General features: G+C 56.8%; 1 protein-coding gene across 4 annotated transcripts in view; it reads right to left on the bottom strand.

The window, feature by feature from the left end:
* Positions 1-23,426, bottom strand: part of AGRN (agrin) — a 129,025-nt gene that overhangs the window by 5,186 nt on the left and 100,413 nt on the right. For 2 of the 4 annotated variants that reach the window (XM_037381072.1, XM_037381074.1), the window contains 21 exons: positions 22,156-22,299; positions 21,656-21,780; positions 21,154-21,259; positions 20,538-20,921; positions 20,249-20,383; positions 18,637-18,764; positions 15,121-15,235; positions 14,659-14,778; positions 13,990-14,346; positions 12,563-12,755; positions 11,684-11,899; positions 11,188-11,417; positions 10,592-10,726; positions 10,330-10,426; positions 9,734-9,898; positions 8,827-8,938; positions 7,755-7,766; positions 6,355-6,471; positions 5,856-6,045; positions 4,989-5,076; positions 189-413 (listed from right to left, as the gene is read on the bottom strand). In XM_037381072.1, the coding sequence (XP_037236969.1) occupies positions 189-413; positions 4,989-5,076; positions 5,856-6,045; positions 6,355-6,471; positions 7,755-7,766; positions 8,827-8,938; positions 9,734-9,898; positions 10,330-10,426; positions 10,592-10,726; positions 11,188-11,417; positions 11,684-11,899; positions 12,563-12,755; positions 13,990-14,346; positions 14,659-14,778; positions 15,121-15,235; positions 18,637-18,764; positions 20,249-20,383; positions 20,538-20,921; positions 21,154-21,259; positions 21,656-21,780; positions 22,156-22,299 (3,394 nt within the window). The remainder of the gene's footprint in view (positions 1-188; positions 414-4,988; positions 5,077-5,855; positions 6,046-6,354; positions 6,472-7,754; positions 7,767-8,826; positions 8,939-9,733; positions 9,899-10,329; positions 10,427-10,591; positions 10,727-11,187; positions 11,418-11,683; positions 11,900-12,562; positions 12,756-13,989; positions 14,347-14,658; positions 14,779-15,120; positions 15,236-18,636; positions 18,765-20,248; positions 20,384-20,537; positions 20,922-21,153; positions 21,260-21,655; positions 21,781-22,155; positions 22,300-23,426) is intronic. The other 2 variants (XM_037381073.1, XM_037381075.1) reach the window with 1 other exon arrangement.

The raw sequence follows: 23,426 nt of genomic DNA, 5'->3' as shown, positions 1-23,426 counted from the left end.
CAACACGCACCCCTCCAGCGCAGCACTGCCCACATGCCTCTCCTCTATTATTATCCAAGAAGAGGAGTGACCCTCGGGGATCACAGGGCACGGAGCCACGGCCATGACTCAGGCTCCCTAGTTCCCAGCTTGCCCATCCCACAGCAGCCTGCCACGGCCCTGCTCCCCCCTCCTGCCAGCCTTCACACCTGTACGCTTTGATGTGAATCCACTGGTTGGTGTTGACTGGGACCGTGGATCGTAGGATGACAGGCTTGGAGCCGAGGTCGTAGGTCATCTGTACAAAGCCATCCACTATGGCGAGGGCGATGTAGTCTGATCGCTCCAGCCCCTTCCCGCTCCACAGGATCAGCCCCTGAGTGGCTTCTGTTTTGATGCTTAGTTCGAAGTGGTTGGATTGCAGGGCCTTCTCGCTGCAGGGCAGATGGGAGCAGGGAAGAAGACAGAGCGGAGTTAAAGACATGGCTACAAAAGCAACAGGCAGGCAGGCAGCTCCTCAGAGCAGCCTTCTCTGCTGTTCCCAGTCAACTAGCTCACCTGCTGAGGGTAACCTTCAATCAACCTTTGGCATCGGGCTATGCACGGGGTCTCAGTCCCTACCTGCTGCACTTGAGGGGTCGCGGCCTTTGCAACATCCCAAGCCTGCTCAGGCGGCCTGGCGCATGGCAGGGGGAGCAGATGGAACGCTCTAAACCATGCCACAGGATCAAAGCAATGGCCCTCTGGAGGTCTCTAACCCAGCTCCTGCTCAGAGCAGCACCACTGCTAGACAAGGGCAGCTGTGGCTCTGCCCAGCTGAGCTTGGGAACACGGGGACTGGAGCTCCTTCATCCTCCTGCTGACCTGAGAGGGGGCTGCACCGTTCTCCTGGGCATGAAGTGTTTCCCCCTACATCCAGCTTGAACCTTTAAAGACACAGTCTGGGGCTATTGCCCCTTGCTTTTGCCCTCCCTAAGCATAAAGTTCATGTACATCAACCCCTGCAAGCTGCGATACGCAAGTCTTGGTTTTGCCTCCTCATATGCAGATGCTGAAGGAAGAGCAGGGTTATGTGGGTTGGTCAACAGCACCAGGCTGGCCCCAGTCTGGCCAGCAGAAGGGTTTTCCCCACAGAGCTGCCTCTGATTTGAGAGAGGTCAGAACAAAGGGGGCTCTGTTGGCCACATGGGGAGGGCTGCGACCAGCAGCTGTGCTGGGGTCAAGCACCATTTCACTATCCTGCTGGCAGGCATCCAAGGTGCAAGCAGAGCTGGGGTGCCTGGGGACCACCGCTCCCCACGCCATCACCACACAGCCACCAGCCTCAGAGGTACGTGCTCTACTGCTGCCTCTGCTTGACAAAAGCCACACGGGAACCCAAGGCTGGGGACTGTGAGACGATGAGCACCCTGTGGTTTGAAGGGGTTGGAGACTGTCCACAGAGGCAGCAAAGCCTTCTTACTCCTAGATGCAGTGTCTTTTCCCAAGGGAGGAATGAAGGGAGGACAGGGTTTCTCCCACATTGGCATCCCCATCTTTGCTCAGTCCCTTTTGGAACAGGCAAAAGGCTCCTGGTGACAGGTGAAGTTGCCATATGGAGTCACCATCCACTCTCCTGGGATGCTCTGAGACACACTGCTGACACATGTGCACACACAGACCAGACAACACGGGCAACACAGACAGCTTTTTATTCCCAAGGGACACTGTGCCCAAAGGGCTGGACAAGGGCTCTGCATGCAGCCTGCTGTATTGTCAAGGCAGCTTGGCCTCTCCCCTCACTTGCAGCTATTTGCTGTCTAGTCCCCAAGAGCAAGGGGCAGAGCTGCAGCCACACAGGAGCTGCTGTTCCTATGCTTGGAGAGACAGGGCTTCCTTCATGTTTACTCCCATCACCTGCAGAGCTGTATCCCTTATAAATAAAAAGCCAAGGGTATGGACACACAGAACACGCAGGGGGACAGAGACATGCTGATGCAGCAACAGCAGAGCACGAGACACACGAGCTGAAAGCCTGGCACAGACTCACCTGGGCTCCACAGGATAGTCCAGCGCTTCGGGACTTAGATGCAGGAAGAAAGGGGAGCATGCGATAAGCGCAGGACAGCAGAGGAGACCCTTCCCTCCCACCCCGCTCACAGACAGGGAACAGCCCCGCTCAACTGCAACAGCTCTTCACCCTACACGACGCTCAAGCTGAGAAAACCACCCAGCACGAGCAGGAAGCCTCAGCCACCGTCCCTGGGGCTGCGTTTCCTCAAGCCAGTGAGACAAGTTTCCAAGTTGTTGCTTAGCCAGGCTGAGCATAATAATGCCAACGAGAATGCAGCCCTGTCCCACCGGGCAGGGTCTCTGCAATGCTCCCCCGGGCAGGGCGATCAGTGCTCCTGCCAGTCACCCCTGCTGCCCTACTGGCAGGACAGAGGGAAGCGCTGCTGGGGGAACGGAGCTTTTGGTCCATGGCCCTGCACCAGGACCCCTTCCTGGGCAGATCTTCAGGCAGGTCTCAGGCTGGTTCTTGGGGACGCCACAGAGCAGGCCCCCACCGAGCTAGATAGGGTCACACAAGGCCTCTGAGTCAGCCTTGGGGCACTTGGGCAGTGGGACGTGCATGGAGAAGGGGAAACCCAGGACTCCAGCTGTCCTGCTGGCACTGCCTGGGGGTGTTAGGGGCTACAGGCTGGCATTACAATCAGCTCCAACAAGACGTATATATAAAAATGTATGTTCACAGGAAAAAAAAAAAAAAAAAGTATGGGCATGTCATGGCCAGCAGAGCCCAGAGAAGCAATTGGGACGTTAGTCCTGCCCAAGGCACACCCTGGTGTCTGCCTGGAGGCAGAAGAAACTACTTTTTATGGGCAGCCCAATGGGTCCTTTGGTCCTGGCAGGGCCACTGAGTGCTGCGGCCAAGTCCCAGCAGAGGGATCTGGGGAGAAGTGCTAAGCTCTCTTGCAGGATGGGGCATGCACAGCCAAAATAGGCTGGCTTGGGCCGGAACAAGGCTGGGAACGGTGACCTTCCCTTTGCAGAGCACTGGGAGAGGCAGGACACAAAGGTAGCAGGTTTCTGCTCATCTGCAGGGATGTGGCTCATGTCTGCACAGAGGGACAGCTGGGCACTCTGCCACGTGGCAGAGTAGTCGTGCAGGCCGCTACATGCCCCTCGTGGCTATAGGGCACTGTCTAGCTCAGGAGGATACTTGGCTCCTAAAAAGCCCTTTCCAAAACACCACAGCACCTCCCAAACCGTCATGAACATGCAGGAGATGGGCTCTGTGGCTCCTCAGGTGTTAACATGCATGCATGCACACAGCTCAGCCTCCTGAGCCTCTGCCTGACCCCAGCTTGTAGAAAATGAGGTGAAATGGGGATGTAACAAGGCAGGTATCACTCAGACTCCCCCACACAGCGGGCAATACAGCTGCATGAACCAGTGCTTCTCTTCCACTCCTGCTGCTACAGCAGGAGAGACAGGCAGCAAATCAACAGCTGTCAAGCCCGCTCTGGGGAAGGAGCCCTTCTCCCCATCCGCCTGCCCAGGCCCCTCTTCTGCCCCCCAGCTGCACTGCACATTGCAAGGCATTGCCCAGGCCGCATTCCCCGGACTGGGGAACACTTCTAGCACCCAGCCTGGCCTCCTCACTACAGCAGCAATGCCATATTCTGCTGGAAAAATCAGGCCAGGATTAGCACCCCTTACTTCCATCGCCAACGCCTTTGCCGCTGATGGAAGAGGGAAATCACAGGAATTTTCTTCCTCTGTGCTCACCCACTTCAACTAAGGGTAAGTTGCAGCGTGCTGCCAGGACATCTGCCTGCTGCAGAGCCAGGCAGCGGAGCTCCTGCTGCATCTTGGCTGTGTTTGGGCCCTGGTACTGCCACAAGAGCTGTGGTCAGTACCTGTGTCCTCGTCACCCTGAAACGGGAATCCCTGCCCATGGCAACCCCCTGGGAGAGTGCCTGTATTCCTCCTGCCACACCTGCCCTGCGCTCCCGGCTCCCCTGCGGGTGGGCACTCAGGGGGGCAAGGGGAGATGTGGTGGAGGGCAGATGGCTGCAGGGAGGACTGTACTTACGCGGGGATCTCATTGGTCAGGTGGCTTGAAAACAAAGAAACAAGGACACTGAGAAGAGACAGACAGACAGAGACCGACAAACAACAGCTCAACAGAGGTGCCCTCCCAGGCAGGGTGCTAGGGCAGCAGGGGGTCGGAGGGTGCAAGATGCAGATTGATGGAGCCTGATCCAACACCCTGTCTCAGTGCCACGGAGCTGGGAATTAGCCCCGGGGGCTGCAGGAGCACATTGCTGAGGAAGGGTACCAAGCCAGACCGCAGTGGACCGAGAGTCTCCTGTTGGAGAAATACCCAGTCCAGGGGCTGAGGACCTCAGTCCACAGCTGTGTAGCAAGCCCTGCTCACCTGGAGAGAGAAGCCCCAGGGACCAGTACAGCCACAGAAACCACAGCACCTAAACACGTACTCCTAGCCCCGGGAGTCAGGGTCGAGCAGATGCTGGAGAAGGCTCGACAGTCCCTGCAGCAGCGACAGCCCATCCCTTGCTGTGCAGCCAGGGAGACAAAGGACCTGGCAGGCAGAACACCTCTCCCCTCAGCACAGCTCACCCAGCCCACAACCTGCTCCTGAGCACGCGGGCAAAGAATGGCAACGACCAGGAGCAGGGCATGGGCCACATTAACCACCTTCATGGGCTGCACTCAGCCAGCTTCATCCCACTTCCAAACCAGACTCTGCTAACGCAGAACGTGGCACACACGCTGCAGAACGAGAGCAGCCAGACCTGAAGCTGGCCAGGCACTGCCATTGTGGGGAAAGCCCTCTGCCAGCAAGGCTCCTTCAGGGGTGAGGGCTGGAAGTGATGGCTCACAGCCCCAGTTTGCCTTGCTCCCCTCTGAGTGCTGCACTCGGACTTCAGCCCTAGCTCCTCCTCCTGCCAACAGCCCTAACTCCTTCTCTTGTCCTTGGTTCAGCTCAGCAGCCAAGTTACCTCTTCGTCACGGCATTGTGGTACTCCATGTATGTCCTACCATCAAAAGCAATGGCCTCTGCATCTCCAGCAGCCTTCTCAATGATCACTGGAGGTGGGAAAAAGAAGAGCTGTCAGGCAACGTAGCATGGCCTGTCCATCCTCAGAGACTAGGAAAATCCCCCTTTACACTGCGCAATCCTAACAGGACGAAGGCATGCACAAACCTGCCATCCCTTGGAGCGCATCAGCACTGTGGCACTCTGAGCAAGCCCCTGGAAAGCTTTACTGTGGCTTTAGAGCCCATGAGTCCAGACAATCTCCCTGTTTTGCAGCCAGCTGCCATGGAATCTGCAGCCTTGTTGGCTTCCTGGCTGAAGCTGGGGAGGAACCCGGGGGCTTGGTGCTGGCCCAGGTGCTAAACTCAGGGAGGTCGTAGGAAAGAAACCCTGATCTGGAGACAGCTAGGCGCTGCGCTGGCCCTCCAGGTGAATCTGCTACAGCACCAAACCACATTTCCCGGCCCCAGGCTGCTCCCCCCGAGCACAGCAACATGAGACAGGATCGCAGTGCACTGACGGGAGGAGGTGACAGGGCTGGGTGATCTACCTGTGGGCAGCAGCATTTGCCCTGCTGCATACAGTGTAACGCCTGCATTTCTGAGAAACGACATAGCCCCGACTTCACAGCTGCACCACAGCACCAACCTGCGAATGCCACCGCTTGTCTCCCCTGGGTTCCTCCCAGCAGCCACAACAAGGACAAGACCCCAGGCTCGGCCCAAGCCGTGTGCTGTCCTGCTGCCACCAGCTAATCATCCAGCAGTTTCAGTGCCGTGTCTGGCTAGTGGATGAGGGTCCACGTCCAGCCCCACCCTGGCAGCCTCACCTTTCTCACAGTGAGCTCCAGAGAAGCCCCTCTGGCAGGCACACTCATAGCTCTCTAGCCGGGGGCTGCAAGTGCCTCCGTTCTGGCAAGGATTGGGTTTCTGGGTACAGGGGTGGCCTCGGAAGGGGGAGATCTCAATGGCGCTGCGGATGTTCTGCTCCTTCAGCACAGGCACTCCCTTGATGGAGATCTGGCAGATATAAGCAAGAAGAAGCCCAAGGGTCAGGGTTCACCGCCCCACCTCTCCACGGCGCTGGCGGGGGGACAGAGGCCAATATCCTCGGGGGGAGGAGGAGATGGGAAGCCAGACCCATGTGTTCCTGTAATGCATGCCCATCTCCCCTTCTGCCCCTTTTCAACTGGGTGTACCCCCATGCACATGGGCCCACAGGCTGGGGCAGCCCACCCAGGCTCGTCCTTGCTCTCCTTTAGCGGTGCCAATGCAGGTGGCACGTCTCCCAGCCAGACACCTGCCCTGGGCCACCCAGTCAGGCCTTACCCTCTGCACAGCTCCATCGAAGCTGGTGGAGATGGCGGCTGCTCGAGCTAGCTTGCTGAAATCAGGGGCTCCCCCAACATAAAACGGCTCCTTCAGGTTCAGGAAGGTGTGAGGCACCTGGGGAGGACAGGGGAGAAGGTGACATGGAGAAGACACCAGGCTATCCCTAAGCTGCAAGCAGGGCACTTGGCCCAGCTCCGCGGGGACTAAAGGATGCTGCAAGCAGGGCAGCACTGCAGGCGGAGCAGGCACCCGTGCACAGCCAGAAGCCGGGCTGGTGGGAAAGAAAGCAACAGCCACCTGCCCCCCGCGCTCCCCCACTCACTGCCTTCTTCCCTCAAGGCACGGACTGTGTCCTGCAGCAAGGCTGCTGCAGGCACCTCTGCAGGGGCTGGGCAGGACAGCCCTGCCCGAGGGCAGGCAGGCAGGAGGTGGGCCAGGCAGGGAGAGGCAGGCTAGGCTCTGCATCCCGCTTGGGACCACATCTGCACCTCCTCCGTTCCCTGGACTGCCCCAGTCCAGCTGTCCCGCACGCCCTGCAGCCCTTCCCTGCCCTGCCACCGGGACCTACGGCTGGTCACCAGCCACAGCACTGCCGGCACGAGCCGGTGCCGAGCACAGGGAGGCGATGAGCTCCATGGATCTGGCACCAAACAGGCTGTCTAAAGGGTGCTGGGAGAAACGGGCCTCCAGTGAACCTCCTCATGCCAAGCTGCAAGGTCTTGCCTGCCAACAGGCACGCAAGGAAAAGATTTTCTGAGAATTTAATTTTGGGGAGATGCTCTCAGGTGTGGAGGCCTCCAGTTCTGCGTGGCTCCCAAAACCAAGTAAACAAATATTGCTTCCCTCTCACCAGGGCTAATGCTTAAACCCAAACGCATACCGGAGGGATTTAGCTTGGATTCATCCAGCTGCTACAGGTCCCCTACAGCACATGGCTAGAGGAGGTTCTCCTGCATCTCACGTGGCTGTGTGTTTGGAGGAGAAAGGCTCCCTCCTTGCTGTCACCCTGCAGCCCCAACTGCACAGCACAGAAAGTCCAGGTGAGTCTTCAGCCACATGGTTCACTTGGCACACAACAGAAGCGATGTCCCTTCCCGAGCACCTGGGATGGAGCCCGAGGCACAGCAGCGAGGCAAAGATGCAGTTATATGAATCACTAGCTAATGCTTTGTGGAGTTAACACAAGAAACATGACCAGATTAATTGAAATGCTGTAACTGGCTGGAAATTAATGATGGGAGAGGATACAAGTGTCTCTAATCTACAGAGATCCTACAGCTGCTTGGTCAGATGGGAAGGGGAGTGGGTGAGACACTGAGATCTGAATGGAAAACGAAAAAGAACAACGTGCCAATGGCAAATGAGATGGAGGTGCAGTGGGTCATACTTATCTTTACCTTACGGGATTTCTGGGATCCAGACAGCAGGGGAGGGAAAAATACGAATGAAAATCAAAGGGAGAGAGAGAAAGAGAGAGAGAAAAAAGGAAGATCAGTGGGTAACATTGTAACACGCGGGGCTGCAAGACCACTGCAGCAGCCAGTGCCTGGGGTATCCAGGGAAGGGGAAGGGGAGCTGGAGAAGGCAACAGGAGGGGCCGCTGCCAGCCGGGGTAGCCTTCGCCTGGAGAGAAGCTTGAGACACTGAGAGTGAAGGGAGGAAGAAATCCCTTCTTTTGCAGGAATGATGTGGATCTCAGGGAAGAGTTCAGCAGCAGATGGGGCTTTTTCTGCATTACCAGTTTCCCTGCTGGAAAGGTGGATGAAAGGAAGGCCAGCGGCCCTGCCATGACACCCAGGGAACTGCTGTTCGTGCAGAGACAGAAGTGCAGAGGGGACAGGGCACAGGGAGAAGTCAGAGAGGTAGGCTGCCAGCTGGGAAACAGAGGAGAGAAGGCACTGACGGGTTCCGCAGCAACAGTGCAACGGGGCTTCTACTGCCCCGTGACCTCCTCCCGCTGAGCTCTGCACCCAGCATCAAGGGCACCGGCTGATACCCCCACGGGCCAACACGGCGGCAGCCCGGGCTGCCAGGGGGCCTTGGGTACCGACCCCGACAAGGACAGTCGAGGACCTGCAAACAAAGGCCAAGGGGCGTGTGCACGTGTGTGAGGGGGGGCTCCATCGAACACATTCCTGAAACCAAGGCCCCCAGGAGTCAGGGCATGCGTGTCACTGGCGAAGGCGCTGCAGCTCTGCGTGGCAAGGGGCAAGGAGGGGGAAGAGCTGGGAGAAGCGCGCAGCTGCGGTCCTACAGCACCGGTACCAGGCTGCAGAGCGGCTAAGAGAGGCGGGCAAGCTCTGCCCCGCAGCATCCTTTTCTCCTCAGGTCTTGCCCTCTCCTCCTCTGCCCTTGAAGACATGCACCACAGGGTGCCCTTGAGCCTGGGAACTTCTCAGCTCATGTCACACATGACAGGAGCAAGGCTGGAAGCCCAGAGGGCTCTCCCTCCTGGCCCCATCAGCTTACCGGTGACTCTCCCATCACCCTCTCGCCATTGTTGATCCTCATTACTCCTTTGCGCCCATTCCTCTCCAACAGGACACTTATCCAGGTGTTGAGGGGAACCTGCTCTTTGCTCCTGGTGATAAGAAGGGAGGAGAAGACACACGGGTGAGAGCTCTGCCACCACCACCTGCAAACACAGCACTGTAAACCTCCCCTGACCACCTTGGGCTGCCCAGGCCACCGCAGCCCGGCCAGCTTGGGCTGCCCCTGCTCACAGCCAGCCCGGCATTAGCCTGGGAAAGAGGCACAAGCCAGGGACAGGCCCAGCTTTGCTCTGTCCCACAGAGGGACAGCTGACCAAAAACCATTACTGCAAACAGCCAAGGCCAGTATGAAGTCTGCTCCCCCCCTGCCTCCCAGGGTTCCTTACGAACTGGGGGTGTCTAGTCTGGAGGAGACTCAGGGACCCCTCATTGCTCCCTACAGCTACCTGAAAGGCGGCTGTAGCAAGCTGGGGTCAGTCTCTTCTACCAGGTAACAATTGACAGGACAAGATGAAATGGCCTCAAGCTATGCCAGGGGAGATTTAGATTGGACATTAGGAAAAATTTCTTCACTGAAAGGGTGGCCAAGCATTGGAACAGGCTGCCCAGGGAGGTGGTGGCATCAACATCCCTGGAGGTGTTTAAAAAATGCAGAGATGCAGTGCTTGAGGACATGGTTCAGCGGTGGGCTTGGCAGTGCTGGGTTAATGGTTGGACTTGAAGCTTTTAAAGGTCTTTTCCAACCTACTCAACCAATCCAACCCGACTCTATGATTTTCTGGGAGGGGAGCTCAAAGCCAGTGCTGGACACCTAAGGCTGTCCCTCAGGCCTCCGCTGCCACGTCCCCATGATGAGCAGCTCTACAGCCTGCAGCCCATCCTACCTGAGCACAGCTGCCCCTTTGCCCAGGTCGTATCTGTACTCCAGGTAGCCATCGTGTAAGCCCAGAGAGACAAAGTCCCCTTTGCCATCTGTCTTCTGGCCATTGTAGAAGATCATGCCACTGGGGTTCTTGGCCAGGAAAACAACTTCCATGGACATTTTGTCCCTGAGGAGAGAAGGATTATGGATACTCTCCAATCCAGCTGCCCATGCACTCTCTTCCCTTGGCCCCATGTGCCAAGCCCTTGGAACACTTCTGCCTGCCTGGGACTACAGGTACGGCAGAGAGATGCCGCCCCTGTAAGGCATCCTTGCCAGGCAAGAGGCACGTCTGCCACATTCGAGATGGTGCTTTGTGGTGCCCATTTACCCCGCCTGTTGTAATGCCAAGCACATGGGGCGCAGTGCTGGCTCAGCCTGGCTGCAGGCATTCTGGCGATGCCAGCTCCTCTGGAAAAGAGCTCCAGCAGGCAAAAGGGAAGACCCCTGGGGAGAGCCAGCGTGTGACAGGCGAGGCTCAGAGCCTGAGCTCTCTCCCCCGAACCAGCCACGCAGACGATGCACTCGCCTGCCCCTCTCCCATTCCCTGGCACTTACTGCAGGTCAGGAACGAAGGTCTGCAGCCCATTCAGCTCCAGGTAGGAGAAGCCATTGAACTCCGGGAGGAAGGGCATGGTGTGGTCCTGCTCTGTCACTGGGCACAAATGAGGGAATGGTGAGGAAGAGGAGGCAGAGCAGCTTCAGCCAGTGCCCCAGAGGCACAGTGGGCAAGGCCTCCTGGCCACCCAGGCTGGGGAAATCAGCACCTTCAGTTCCACCCCCTTCCCCAGACCCACTCCTCTGCCAGCTCCCATCCCACCTAGCTCGCAGAAGTCTCCTTCCCGGCCCATGGGACAGGTGCACAAGGCACCTCCCTCTGGCAGCACCAGACAGGTGGCAGAGACGTGGCAGGGCGTAGGGTCACAGGGATTCCTCTCATCGGCACACGTCGGGCCTGCAGCAGAAAAGGCAGTCTGTCAGCTCAGCATCCCAAACCAACAGCCATCAGGCACGATCTGGCCAGAGACAAATGTCTCTGATGTCTCCCAATGCCCTGCCAGAATCAGTTGGGTTCCCATGACTCAAGAAGCCCCCCTCAGCGGACCCCAGAAATGGCAGATGATACCCTTGCCAGACTATGCCCCTAAAATGCAAGAGGAAACTTTTTTGCGCATGAGAACAGATCCTGGCCCTTGCCTTATGTGCATACGAACAGGTCTACGTTCTCAATGTATTGACTTGACTGGATGCAGCTTCATCCTATTCTTCCTCCTCTAATGCACTGCTGACACTCCACACCACATCCCTCCCCGCTGTAGCTCATAACACGAGCCCCAGGGGCTGTGAGAACCTTCAGGGCCAGGCAGCGGGATCAGGAGCCCCAGCAATGCTCGCTCTGCAGCCCCTTCCCCGTACCAGTGTAGGTGTAGAGACACTCGCAGTGGAACATCTCTGCCTCCTTGACATGACAGATGCCACCATGGTGACAGGGGTTGGGGTGACAGGGGTCGTTGCCACACTCGCCCACCCCGCTGCCATACAGCACATCACTGCCTTTCTCCCGCAGGTCGTACATCTGGTTGTTCACGTCCAGGAGACGGATGCAGCCCTTCAGGCCAGCTGTAGCTGTGGTACGATCTGCCACCCTGCAAGGACAGAGGACAAAGTGGGTGGGGGTTTTGTCCCCCGAGGACAAAAATGCAGAGGCCCTCCAAGCATCTGGGTCAGGCTGCGCTTCCCAGCAGGGCATTCAGAGGCCCCCCCGGCCCAGAGAAGCCCCACTCTACAACAACCCTCCAGCCACTGCCTGAAGCCTACTGGCAGGCAGGGAGCTGCAGCCACCACAGATGCTCTGCCCGCAGCAGCAGCGGATGCTGTGACACCCAGGGCAGCACCCAGTGCCCTCACTCACACAGCCATTTGGTCCTCCGGCGCTCCCCCGATGAACAGGTCCGTGTCAAGGTTGAGCCCGTCAGTGCCCGTCGGGCTCTCCCCGCTGACGTGGGGCTCCCCATCGACAGACAGCATGCCGCTGCGGCGGTTGCGGTTCACCACTAACTGGTGCCACTTGCCAGGCTCAACACGGACTTTGCTGGTGATGACGCCCGTGCCGGAGCCAGTGTTAAACCTGGAGCAGAAGAGGGGAGGCCTGTGTCTTCTGCCACCTGCACAAAGGTGGCATCTGTGCCATGGCACAGGGGCTGCTGCATCCCAGGGAGGAGCTGGGAGCACTCAGGAGCCCCCCTCCCTCCCCAGCTCTGGATCAGGCTGCATGCACCATCCCCTGCTGAGCATCACAACTGACCGCCTGAGAGCTCCTCTGGGCTTTGCAGCCTCCAGAGATCTGCCCTCCACCTCGCCTTACTCCAAATCTGCACCTTTGGCTTGTGGAACTGGAAAATTCATTTCAGTTCACATTTCTGGGGCCGTTTTCCCTTTCTTTTTTCCTCTGCATTTCTTTTTTCCTCTGCATTTCTTTTTCCAGTACAAAAACAGCGCCAAAAAAAAGACTTCTCACTTCCTCAAAAAAATCAACCTCCCACACCTTTTAGCTTTCAGACTGAAATAAGCAAATTAACTTCCTTGAAAAGTGTCAAGGAGAATGAGTGCCCTTAGTATTCCTATTGCATTGGAAAAAATGCTCCTCCTGTTCTTGTTCACTTGATGCTACTGTTTCTTATCCTCCAAGTTTGAGCCCAGCACCCTCCTGGTGTTCTGCAAGGACCATTCTGGCAAGAACGGCTCCTCTGCTTCTTTCACATCCTGCAGGGCTGAGGGGAAGCACACCCACCTGAGCTCCACATAGCTGCCAACCAGCGCCAGGGAAATGAAGTCTTTGCCGCGGTTCTGCCCGTTGTAGAGCAGCAGCCCGCCAAGCTCCACAGTCCTGAACTCCATGGCGATGCGCACGGTGTGGTACGCCTTCATCATCTTGAAGGCCAGGTAGGACTTGCCACCAAAGCTGGGGATGAAGTACCTGATAGCTGCAAGAGCCAGGGAGGGTAGAGATAGGAAGAGGGGATGAAGTAGAGGAGGAAATAGAAGGACAGAGAGCAGATAAAGGCCAGACATGAGCCCATGAACATTTTCCTACTCATACAAAGAGAGCTTTTGTGAAATGACAGAAAGAAGCTTGCTCTCCTCTCTGGGTCAATGCTCCTGTGCAACCATCCCCTGTCACCACCTCCTAGACACTCATAATGGTAGCAACCAACTCCTCCCATGGTGGCATGCCCCCCAGAGATTGCTCCCAGGCTTTAGAGATCTGTGGTACCGCTTCCCAAGCACTTGGCTTCAGGGTGCTGTCCCCGCCAGCTCCTCCCAGGTAAGGACCAGAGCTGTCGGTCCTTTCCATGCCCAGCTAGCACATCCCCTGTGCCGTCAGCTGAGCTCCGCTGCGCACACAGTTCCCTGTAACTCAACTTCCCAGCTCCCTGGATAATTTTTACCTGTCCCTTCCAGAATCCCACATGACAGACTTACATTCATCACTCCAGGCTTTTATTTATTGTAGCTGAGATTTTCCAAGGGATCTGGAAGGCCAAGCCCTATTAAAATTAATAAGGCTGGACACCTACATATAGTAGCAGCTTTGAGCACTCCAGCTCAAGCTTTAGGGAAAAGCTTTTCAGGAATAAGGACTCACAATGCCCAGAGCCCCTGGCGTGACACCAGACTACCAGTGGGAGCTCACAGTAAATAACAGCAGCTCTGGTTAAGCGTGCTGCCAGCCTGCAGCTGTTTGCTAAGAAGCTCTGAGCACCGGGAAATAGAGCCTGAATTATCGGCGCACATCTCCTGGTGTTCAAGAGGACAGTTAGTACCTGTCTCTCAGTTACGCCAGCCAGCAGTTACTAGCTGTAGAAGCTGCGAGTGACAATGCCGTGAGCCAAGATAAAAAAGCAGCAGCTCACAATTTCCATGCTTGAGGGCACTAGTACAGCAGAAGTGGAGCCAAGAAGAAACTGCTCCCAGCACCTTCTTACCCTGCAGCCTTGCCGTGCTCGCCTCTTACAATGCATGGTGCATGTACAACCTGTTCATGGCAGAGCTAAGGGAGCCGGTTAAACTGGCCCCTGTGGTGCCTCCTGCCCGGTGCACGTGCAGTGCCAGTGCTGGTGATGGGGCTGGGTTCACACCTGCCCCCGTGTCTCTCCATCACCATGCAGTCAATGCAGTTTGCTGGACTACTGACAGACAGGGGTCAGAGACACGTACGTTTCTCACAGACGGCTCCCCCTTTGCCGGCTGGGCAGCTGCAGGTGAATTCCTTCCCGTCATCCTCGCAGGTGCCACCGTGCAGGCAGGGGTGAGAGTCGCAGGGCCGCATGGGTTTCTTCGTGGCAGGGGGCTGGCGCGTGGGCTTCCACCGGGTGGTGGCCGGGAGGGTGGAGGTGGGTCTCTTGGTGCTTGCAGCTCCTGCCGTCTTGCTGCTGGGTTGGCCCGCGGCATCTGGGCGCAGGACGTGGACTGTGGTGGCAGCAGCGGCCGTGGTGTATCGCCGGGTGGTGGCAGGTGCCATGGTGGTGGCCGTGGTTGTGGTCACAGTGGTGGTGAAGAGCCTGGGGATCCAGTCTGGAACACAGCAAAGGGCAGGTGGAGGCTCGCGCTGTGCAACCCTCCCTGCGGGCTGGGAAAGTTGCTTGGGCTTTTGGGGCGAGACGGCAGCCAGAGGCTCAGACGGATCGCTCCCCTGGGCTGAGCTGAGAACAAGTCCAGGTACATGGACTAACCTCCGGGCCCTGGCTCCGGGCAGCACCGTCTGGGGAAGCATTTGATGGGTTACTGCTACAGATGAAAGGCCCTGGCAAGACCAGAGGAGCCAGCCTGCCCGTTTGAAAGCCTAAACCAAGAGAGGGGGACTGACCGCAGACAGAGGGGGCTCACCGAAGTCCATGAATTTGACGTGCTCCTGCTGGGGCTTCTTCACCAGGATGGTCTTCTTCTTGGAAGCTTTGATCTGCTTCAGCAGCGCCCCTTGGACGTCAGCTGCTGTGTAGGAAGTGGCTGATGGTAGCCAGGAGGAGAAAGGAGAAAGGCAAGGGTGAAGATGCAGGCTCACCTAGAAGTTTCCCTCTCACGACCTCCCTATGTTATATCTGAGTCATCCCTTTCCCTAGGAAAATGCTCCCAGCCCTCCAGGCACCAGCTCAGGGTGCACCTCCTCCCAGCTCTTCTCACAGCATCTGTTGATTTTGCTGGACAGAAGACATAGCCCCAGCAAATTTTAATAAGGTTCTTTCATGCTCCTCGCAGCACATGTGTTTCTCAGGCCGGCAGCCCCACTGGGAGCACCTGCCCTCTCCTCAGGCACACGCCACAGTGCATCAGCACCGGGAAGGCTCCTACCTGGGTCAAAGTGGGACTCCACAATGACACGGACAGCGCTGCTCTGCCCCAGGTCTCGGACACGGATACTCTTGAAATCCTTCTTAACGTCAGAATTGCGGAAAAGCTCATCCAGCTAGTTGGTCGGAGGTGAAGGAGAAAAGATAAACAAACCAGTTAATGGGGAGATCCTAGAACATCTGTCCTTTCAGTAAAAGATCTTGAGTCTCACCGAGTCTCCTTGGTTTCAACCCACACGGGTTTGCATCCAAACCTTTGCAAGACATCCCACTGACCACACAGAGAACAGGGCACCGTTGTGCAGGGCAATCATTTCAGGCGGTCCCTATTCTTTATGGCCCGCAGTCAAAAGGTAAGAACAGGATCCCGAAATAGTGTGGGGAAGGCGAGCTATCCCCACCATAGCTGTGAAAAAGAATGGAACAGAGCCAGACCAGAGACACCTTGCAGTTCATATAGGGATTTTTTACTGTGTGGCATCTAAGTCTTAGTGATCTCTTCTAAAGCTCTGTAAACCTGCTTAGGCACTTTGGAAAATCCCATAAAGCACCATTCTGCATCTTTAAGTACCTGACTGCCTTTTAAAACTTGGCTCTCAGACATTGCAGGATTTGTCTGAAGTCACACGAAGGAGACAGTGACAGCCCAAGGCTTACAGAAAGTCGGGGCTGTAACACCCCTGCTAGCTACCTCTCCAGACTCACATCGGACCAGCAGCTGTCACAGCTAGAGGCCACCGCTTCCCTCCCTCGGCTTCACGGCAAAGGCAGAAAAGAAAGTAATTAACTGACTAATGGTCTCACGGTATAGCCTCCTCCTATAAATTCGGGCACAGTGATCTCAGAGGGGTAAAGGAGCATATCGCATCCATGGGCATTTGCAGGCACGTTGCACGGGGACAACAGGTCTCTGCAGCACGGGGCTGGGGCAGGAACCCTCAGCCCAGCCATGTGCCTGTGCCATGCCTTCATTTCCCCCAGCCTGGGAAGACAGAAGCCAGCAGCGTCTCTTGCCTTGCTGGGGAGGGGAGAATGCACGAACGTGTGAATGAAGCTTTCGTGTGCGTGTTTGTATCCTCGGATAGAAGTCACTGTTGTATTGGGAAATATTGCTATTGTGATACAGAACTGCATGAACCATATGGTCCATATGCCAGGCACACATCTGCTTATATGACTGTACCAAGGGCTTGCCAACTTCTAAGTGCAGCTTGGAACCAGCTCTGAATATGTTAATCTCCTTGCAAAGATGCTTTGTATTTGCTGTGCCACACTGCAGGCTACAGTAGAATGTTGCTACCCCATCCAGTGCTTCCTTGGCATACCCATATGTACACACATCGCCACGCAAAGTCCGCCTACTCCAGGAGCTGGCAATGCAGGGGAGTTCTTCCTAAAGGTGGGAGACTTGAGTTTACACAAGCAGCTTCCCAAGTTGTGTAGCTGAACTGGGGGGGCAAAGGGGTTTTGGATACATTTTTGCCTAAGGGCTCTTCATGGAGGTATGGACACTTTGGGAAATCCAGGGTGTTAAGGCAGAACTTCTCATCTAAACAGCTCCATCACCAAGATCAAGCTGAGAAAGGATAACTTTTGGTCCAAAACATAACAAAGGATGGAACCCACTGAGACACAGCATGTGGCAGAGGCTAATAACACATGTAGATTAAAAAGCGATCGGACAAATTCACAGAGGGCACCTTTTAGAACTGGTGCATCATTTCCTTACACTCTTTTAAGTGCCCACCCCACAAAGGCATTGGCCCTGACAATAACCCATGTTCACTTCCAGCTTTTGTAGGTTAAGCCCATCTCAAAAAAAACCACCAGACCCAACATGATGCAATGCTCCTCCAAGGTACTCAACACGTTTTGCAGATAGGTCTCTGTGCTCCGATTTGACAGACAGCTATGACAGGCCACTGCCTCCCCAGAAGCTATTGCGAGTGAGAAGGCAAAGCAGGAGGAAACCCACGGTGGTTCCCCTGGTTGGGACGACAGAGCATCTGCAGCTGCGGAGGGTGGCGTTGGCACAGGGTACTACAGACTGCGCACCCGGGGAGCAGCGCTCAGCAAGCAGGCAGCGCTCAGTCCCCTCTTTGGCAGTGTGGCTGGAATGAAGTGCAGCAGGCAGGTGAGCAGGGCTTGCTACACAGCTGTGGACTGAGGTCCTCAGCCCCTGGACTGGGTATTTCTCCAACAGGAGACTCTCGGTCCACTGCGGTCTGGCTTGGTACCCTTCCTCAGCAATGTGCTCCTGCAGCCCCCGGGGCTAATTCCCAGCTCCGTGGCACTGAGACAGGGTGTTGGATCAGGCTCCATCAATCTGCATCTTGCACCCTCCGACCCCCTGCTGCCCTAGCACCCTGCCTGGGAGGGCACCTCTGTTGAGCTGTTGTTTGTCAGTCTCTGTCTGTCTGTCTCTTCTCAGTGTCCTTGTTTCTTTGTTTTCAAGCCACCTGACCAATGAGATCCCCGCGTAAGTACAGTCCTCCCTGCAGCCATCTGCCCTCCACCACATCTCCCCTTGCCCCCCTGAGTGCCCACCCGCAGGGGAGCCGGGAGCGCAGGGCAGGTGTGGCAGGAGGAATACAGGCACTCTCCCAGGGGGCTGCCGTGGGCAGGGATTCCCATTTCAGGGTGACGAGGACACAGGTACTGACCACAGCTCTTGTGGCAGTACCAGGGCCCAAACACAGCCAAGATGCAGCAGGAGCTCCGCTGCCTGGCTCTGCTGCAGGCAGATGTCCTGGCAGCACGCTGCAACTTACCCTTAGTTGAAGTGGGTGAGCACAGAGGAAGAAAATTCCTGTGATTTCCCTCTTCCATCAGCGGCAAAGGCGTTGGCGATGGAAGTAAGGGGTGCTAATCCTGGCCTGATTTTTCCAGCAGAATATGGCATTGCTGCTGTAGTGAGGAGGCCAGGCTGGGTGCTAGAAGTGTTCCCCAGTCCGGGGAATGCGGCCTGGGCAATGCCTTGCAATGTGCAGTGCAGCTGGGGGGCAGAAGAGGGGCCTGGGCAGGCGGATGGGGAGAAGGGCTCCTTCCCCAGAGCGGGCTTGACAGCTGTTGATTTGCTGCCTGTCTCTCCTGCTGAGCAGCAGGAGTGGAAGAGAAGCACTGGTTCATGCAGCTGTATTGCCCGCTGTGTGGGGGAGTCTGAGTGATACCTGCCTTGTTACATCCCCATTTCACCTCATTTTCTACAAGCTGGGGTCAAGCAGAGGCTCAGGAGGCTGAGCTGTGTGCATGCATGCATGTTAACACCTGAGCAGCCACAGTGAGCATGCCACAGGCTGGCTTCCCGTAGGAACCCGGCCACTGGAACAGACAAGCCTGCTGATGAGCAGCAGCTCAGAGAAAGCCTGCTCGCTTCAGCCAGTTGCTTCTGGAGGTGAATATTTGGGGTTTAGCTGTCTGCCCACCACAGCACAGGCAGGGGTGGGCAGGGTCCTCTCTTCTTTTGCTGAGGCCAGAAAAACCCTAGCCAGACCCTAGGTCAATGCAAAGAACTCACCGCGCTCTCAATGCTCCTGGCCGTCTCCCCAAAGAGCTCTGACTTGGGGTCAGCCATCTCCGGTGTGTAGAACAGCTCCTGGCCTTCCACCTCCTCCAAGATGAGGACTCCTTGGAAGACTTTGGTAGCTATGGGAGGGAGGGTAAACAAGACAAAACGCCTTTAGTCGGCTTGTGGGCAGGGGACAGGCGTGTGGCTGACAGCCGCAAGGAGCGTTCGAGTCCCTGGGGGGAAAGGGTGATGGCAGTGTGCGGGTAGTGCCAGTGTTGGGGTTAGTCTGGATGGGTCTGGGAGAGCGCCATGGAGGATTAGTATCAGAGGGTGCTGGAGCAGATGGCAAAGACCAGGCTGGAGATGGCAGCTTTTACCATACGGTTTCCTCTGAGCTCCGGCCCGGATAGCAGCCCCCCTGCACTGGCTGAGTAACAAGAGAAAGACGTTAGCCAGAGCAGCACATAGTCAATACGGCAGGATCAGACACGGGCATGCAGAAGAGGGCAGAGGAGGTGACATGTGAACTCTGGACAAGGAGAAGACCTGTGCTGGGAAAGGGAAGCAGAGACCCTGCCAGCTAACAGGCTGTGGCCAGCCTTGCAAAACCAAACCGAAACTGCAACAGGAACCCACAGTGTGGCTCCTTCTAGGGGAGCTGTGGGGTGCAGAGGCAGCTATAGAAAGATCCCCGCTGTGGGTAACCATGCTGGAGGTTCCCAGCAGCTGTCCTTCCGTGGGTTAAAAGGGGAAGGAGGTGTCCAGAGGAAAAGGGGAAGTCTGCTGGAAACCCCAAGGAACAGGAGCAGTTAAAAAGGACCTCAGTGAGCAGTGAGGAAACAGCTGGGAGACGGCTCCAGAGCAACAATTCTTAGGGTAACAAGGATGCATGTACAACATACATGACTGAGCACAGGTGGCTCAGTGTTTCCTCAATATGGACTCAACATGGTGTGGAAGGGACTGCGAGTAGGCAAGACAGATCCTGCCTAGGTCATGAGAGCACTGTGCACCCCTAGCAACCACAGCGCGAGCCCAGAAGCTCAGACTTCACAGGAAGCCCAGCAGGGACACAGGGGCTACTGCTGCTCTCCTCGCCTACCCTGGCACCAAACGGGTCCTGGTCAGCCCAGTTTCCTTCACAGCCATCAGCACAGATAAAATGGGAATCCAAGAAATTCCCTCATTCCCCCTAGTGCCAGTCGTGAGCTCTGCAGAGGCCTGGGCAAAACACTGGTCAAATTTTTAAGGCTGTAGCAGTCAATGAAGAAAATGGTCACCTAAACGAAGAAAACTGCAGAGTGCCCTGGCTCCCCACATGAACAGCAGCACCCACCCACCCAAGCACTAGGGCTGGCTGCTGGGCGCTGTGGCAGGTGGGCACGTCTGCCAGCTCCCACGGCTCAGCACATCCCCTTGAACGTCCCCTCAGGGACACAGCAGCCCCCTGCCTGCACACAGGAACCGTGCTCGCTGCCAGCTGGGCAAGCACAGCACCGTGCTGCTCTCCTGGTGGGCATCTCTCAGTGGCATCCCTCCCCCTCCTGCACCCTGCAAGAGCTCAGCCTGACCCCTGACCGCCGAAAGGGAGCCCAGAGCTCAGCCCCGAGGACAAACTCACCCGGACAGTTGCTGCCTTCCGCATCAGCAGCCGCAGTCTTGCCATCAGAGCAGCATCCCAGTGGGGTGTTGTAACATGTCGCCCTCTCAATGGCTGGGGTGGAAGTTACCTGGCTTTCCTCCACCTCCTCTTCCCCTGCAGGGCATTAAGAGGAGCGTTTGCCAGCAGGAGGTAAGACCTCACCTCTGTGTCAGAGAACAAGGCTGAGAGACAGCTTCATTTCATCGTGAGAGACAGGCTACGGTTTAGCCCGCGACCGACCTGCTGAGCCGATGAAGCTCACACTCACCAGCAGAGCCTGCCCCACTAGACTCCTGGTCTCCGCTGATGCCCATCTCTTGGTCTCCACTGCCTTCTGCACTGCCTGATTCAACGTAGGCAGGCTGGGTGGTGGCCAGGACCACTGGTGCGGTGGAGAGAGGGCGGACAGTGGTCTTATACACCCCGTGGGTCACCCATGGTGTAGTGGCTGGTCTGGCAGTCGTGATGCGCCTTGTTGTAGGGTGACCTCTTTCAGTAGGCCTGGCTTCCAACAGCAGGGAGCTGGCAGCCACCTCGGTGGGCTCTGGAGCCCGGGTGGTGAGCCGCAGTGGCGGAGGAAGGATTAACTTGTCCAAGGGCAGTGTGGGCAGCGGTGTGGGTGGTGACGTGTGGCTTGTGTGAGTGATGGACTCTGAAAGGAGCAGCAGGACAGGGCAGGTAAGGAGGGGGCAGGTCTGGGAAAAGCTGGCCGTGACACTTGGAAGCATGCTGCAAACCCTCAGGCACCTGCCCTGGGCAGCACATCTGCTGTGCCATGAGGTCACGGCACAGTGAGGAACTGCAGAGGGAAGCAGCCAGCGTCAGGTCCAGCATCAGGCCAGAGAGCTGGCACTGCCCCAGCACTGACAGCAGCAAACACTCACCGTGGCACTGCCCCACATGCTTCACTGTGATGACCTGTCCCTGCCGGCAAGCGATGGTCTTCAGCTGGCACTGGTCCCCATAAGTGACACCATCTGAGCCACACACCTGGGAAGCAGAAGGGAAATGTGAGCTGCGCCTCTGTCCTCCTCCAGGTGCTGGGCAAAAGAAAGCGGTCTCTAAATGCTGGAAGCAGAGGCTTTGCAGGGGTCCCCCTGAGGCAGAGGCGATGGTCTGCACAGAGAGACCCAAGACCAAGAAGCAGAGCGGCTCAGAGGTGCCAGATGGGGCACAGAGCATCCAGCTCTGCTGGGAGACATCTACGACTCACATGTCACCCCTCCCCACGTGCTGAAGACTGCGATCGAACGTGCACACCTGCTTCTTGGGGGTGGGGGAAGAGACATCAGACTCCCACGCTGCCTCCGCCAGCCCAACACAACTGAGCTAGCCACACGTCCCCACACAGGCCACTCAGCCCCCACGGCTGCCTCTCCCACAAACCTTGGTCATGTTGGCCTCCGAGCAGAGCGGGGATGGGCACTCACAGTGGGCAAAGCCGTTGACTTCCACGCACGAGGCCCCAAACTCACAGCTCATTTCCTCGCAGGATTTTGGGGCTGATGGGTCTGGGGTAGGGAGAGAAGCGGAAAGAGATGACCAACAACGCACATACCAATCACGCAGAAACGGGCTATGCTGAATCAAGATCCCTCTCTCCTCCCAGTGGGTCCTGGCTCTCCCTGGCACTCGCCAGAGCCATCCAGACCAGTGGACAAGACAGACTTTCATCAGACAGAGAAACAGTCCCCCGTGCCCTGAGTGCGTTCAGCTAATAGGAACCCAGCCAGGAACAGAGGCCAGGGCCCCTTTCCCCCAAAGCACAAGCACGCAGGGTGGGAGGGATGCTTTTCTTTCACAAGCCTATGTGTTGCCCTGCCACAGCACCCAAGCACCCACTTCCCGGTGCCCCACACAATCCCTCTGGTACATGGCTCCCTCACCTTTCTCACAGCCAGTCATGCCCAGCTTGCTGCCATTGGGGCACTGGTTGCACTTCATGCCAGTGATACCCGTCTTGCAGGAGCACAGTCCAGTCATCTGCTCACAGTCGTCACGCACTGAACCCACCGGGTCGCAGTTACAGGCTGGGCAAGACGAGGAAAAAGACATTGTTTTGCGGGTGGATTTGTGGAGCCAGCAGCAGAGTCACTCAGGTCCCACAGCAATCCAAGACAAGAGCAAGGAGAAGGGTTCAGGGGACGACCATAATGCTCACTGCTGCTCGCTACCTCCTGACCCCAGACTGGCTGCAGGAACCTGCCTCCTGCACCCGCTACCCTCTGATCATGGTCCTGCAGCTTGTGATCCCACATCCACCCCCCAGAGTCGCATTCCCATCAGCACTAAAGATCTATGTGGCTCCAGTAGGAACGTTCACCCACCCCAGGGGTCCTTTTCCTCTCTCTGGGGAAGGATAAAGGAGAGGGAGTATAGAGGAGTAGGAGGGTAGCGGCCACTGGTGTCTGTCTAGTTTGAGGTCAGAGGATGTTGCCTACTGACATTTGTGATTCTGGTTTGACAGCGAGACCCCGCTCTTATTTAAAGACTACAGGTGAATTAAGTACAAAATTGGGAAGACATTTCAGCAGTGCGATGCCTTTGCTGTTACAAAGCTGACATCCTATTTCCACTTTAAGCTTTCTGGCTCTGACCTACTGAAATCCTGACATGCCAGCGTTTGGACAAGCACTCATTCCTGGAGCTGTGCAAGGAACCCAGGAGGCTGCCTGCCTGTCCCCTCTTCAAAGCACAAAGCATCCTTCCTCCCCTTCAGCGGCACAGTGGTGTCTCCAGCTTGCTCCCTCCGAGCAGGGCACTCGGCCTCAGTCCTTTGGCCAGGGGCTTAGGCCAGGTGGGAGCCTGAGACATACCTACCACTCAGCAAATAGCTGTCTGTGACTTTGGCGAGAGATGGGTACAATCATATTCTCTATTGTTTGCAACCCCCTCCCAATAACTCCTCTTCCCCCTGGCTGTTCTGGCCTCTGCCTAGTTTGCACCGGATTTCTTGGGTGGGTGTCCAATGCAATTTGAAATCAAGAGGGCTTTTTTTCTCTTAGTTTACAGCTGTTTTCACATGGCTATCCCTGGCGGGGTCAGCAGCAACGTGCAAAACCACTGCCTCGTTCCTTCCACTTCAGACCCATCCCCTCACAACTGTCCAGCCTCACGCAGGGACAGCGGGGCCCATCCACGCTGGGCTCCAGCAGCC

Source organism: Falco rusticolus, chromosome 3, assembly GCF_015220075.1.
Source record: "Falco rusticolus isolate bFalRus1 chromosome 3, bFalRus1.pri, whole genome shotgun sequence".
NCBI lineage: Eukaryota > Metazoa > Chordata > Aves > Falconiformes > Falconidae > Falco > Falco rusticolus.
Note: the sequence above shows the minus strand (reverse complement) of the source record. Positions and strands in the feature narration are given on the sequence as shown.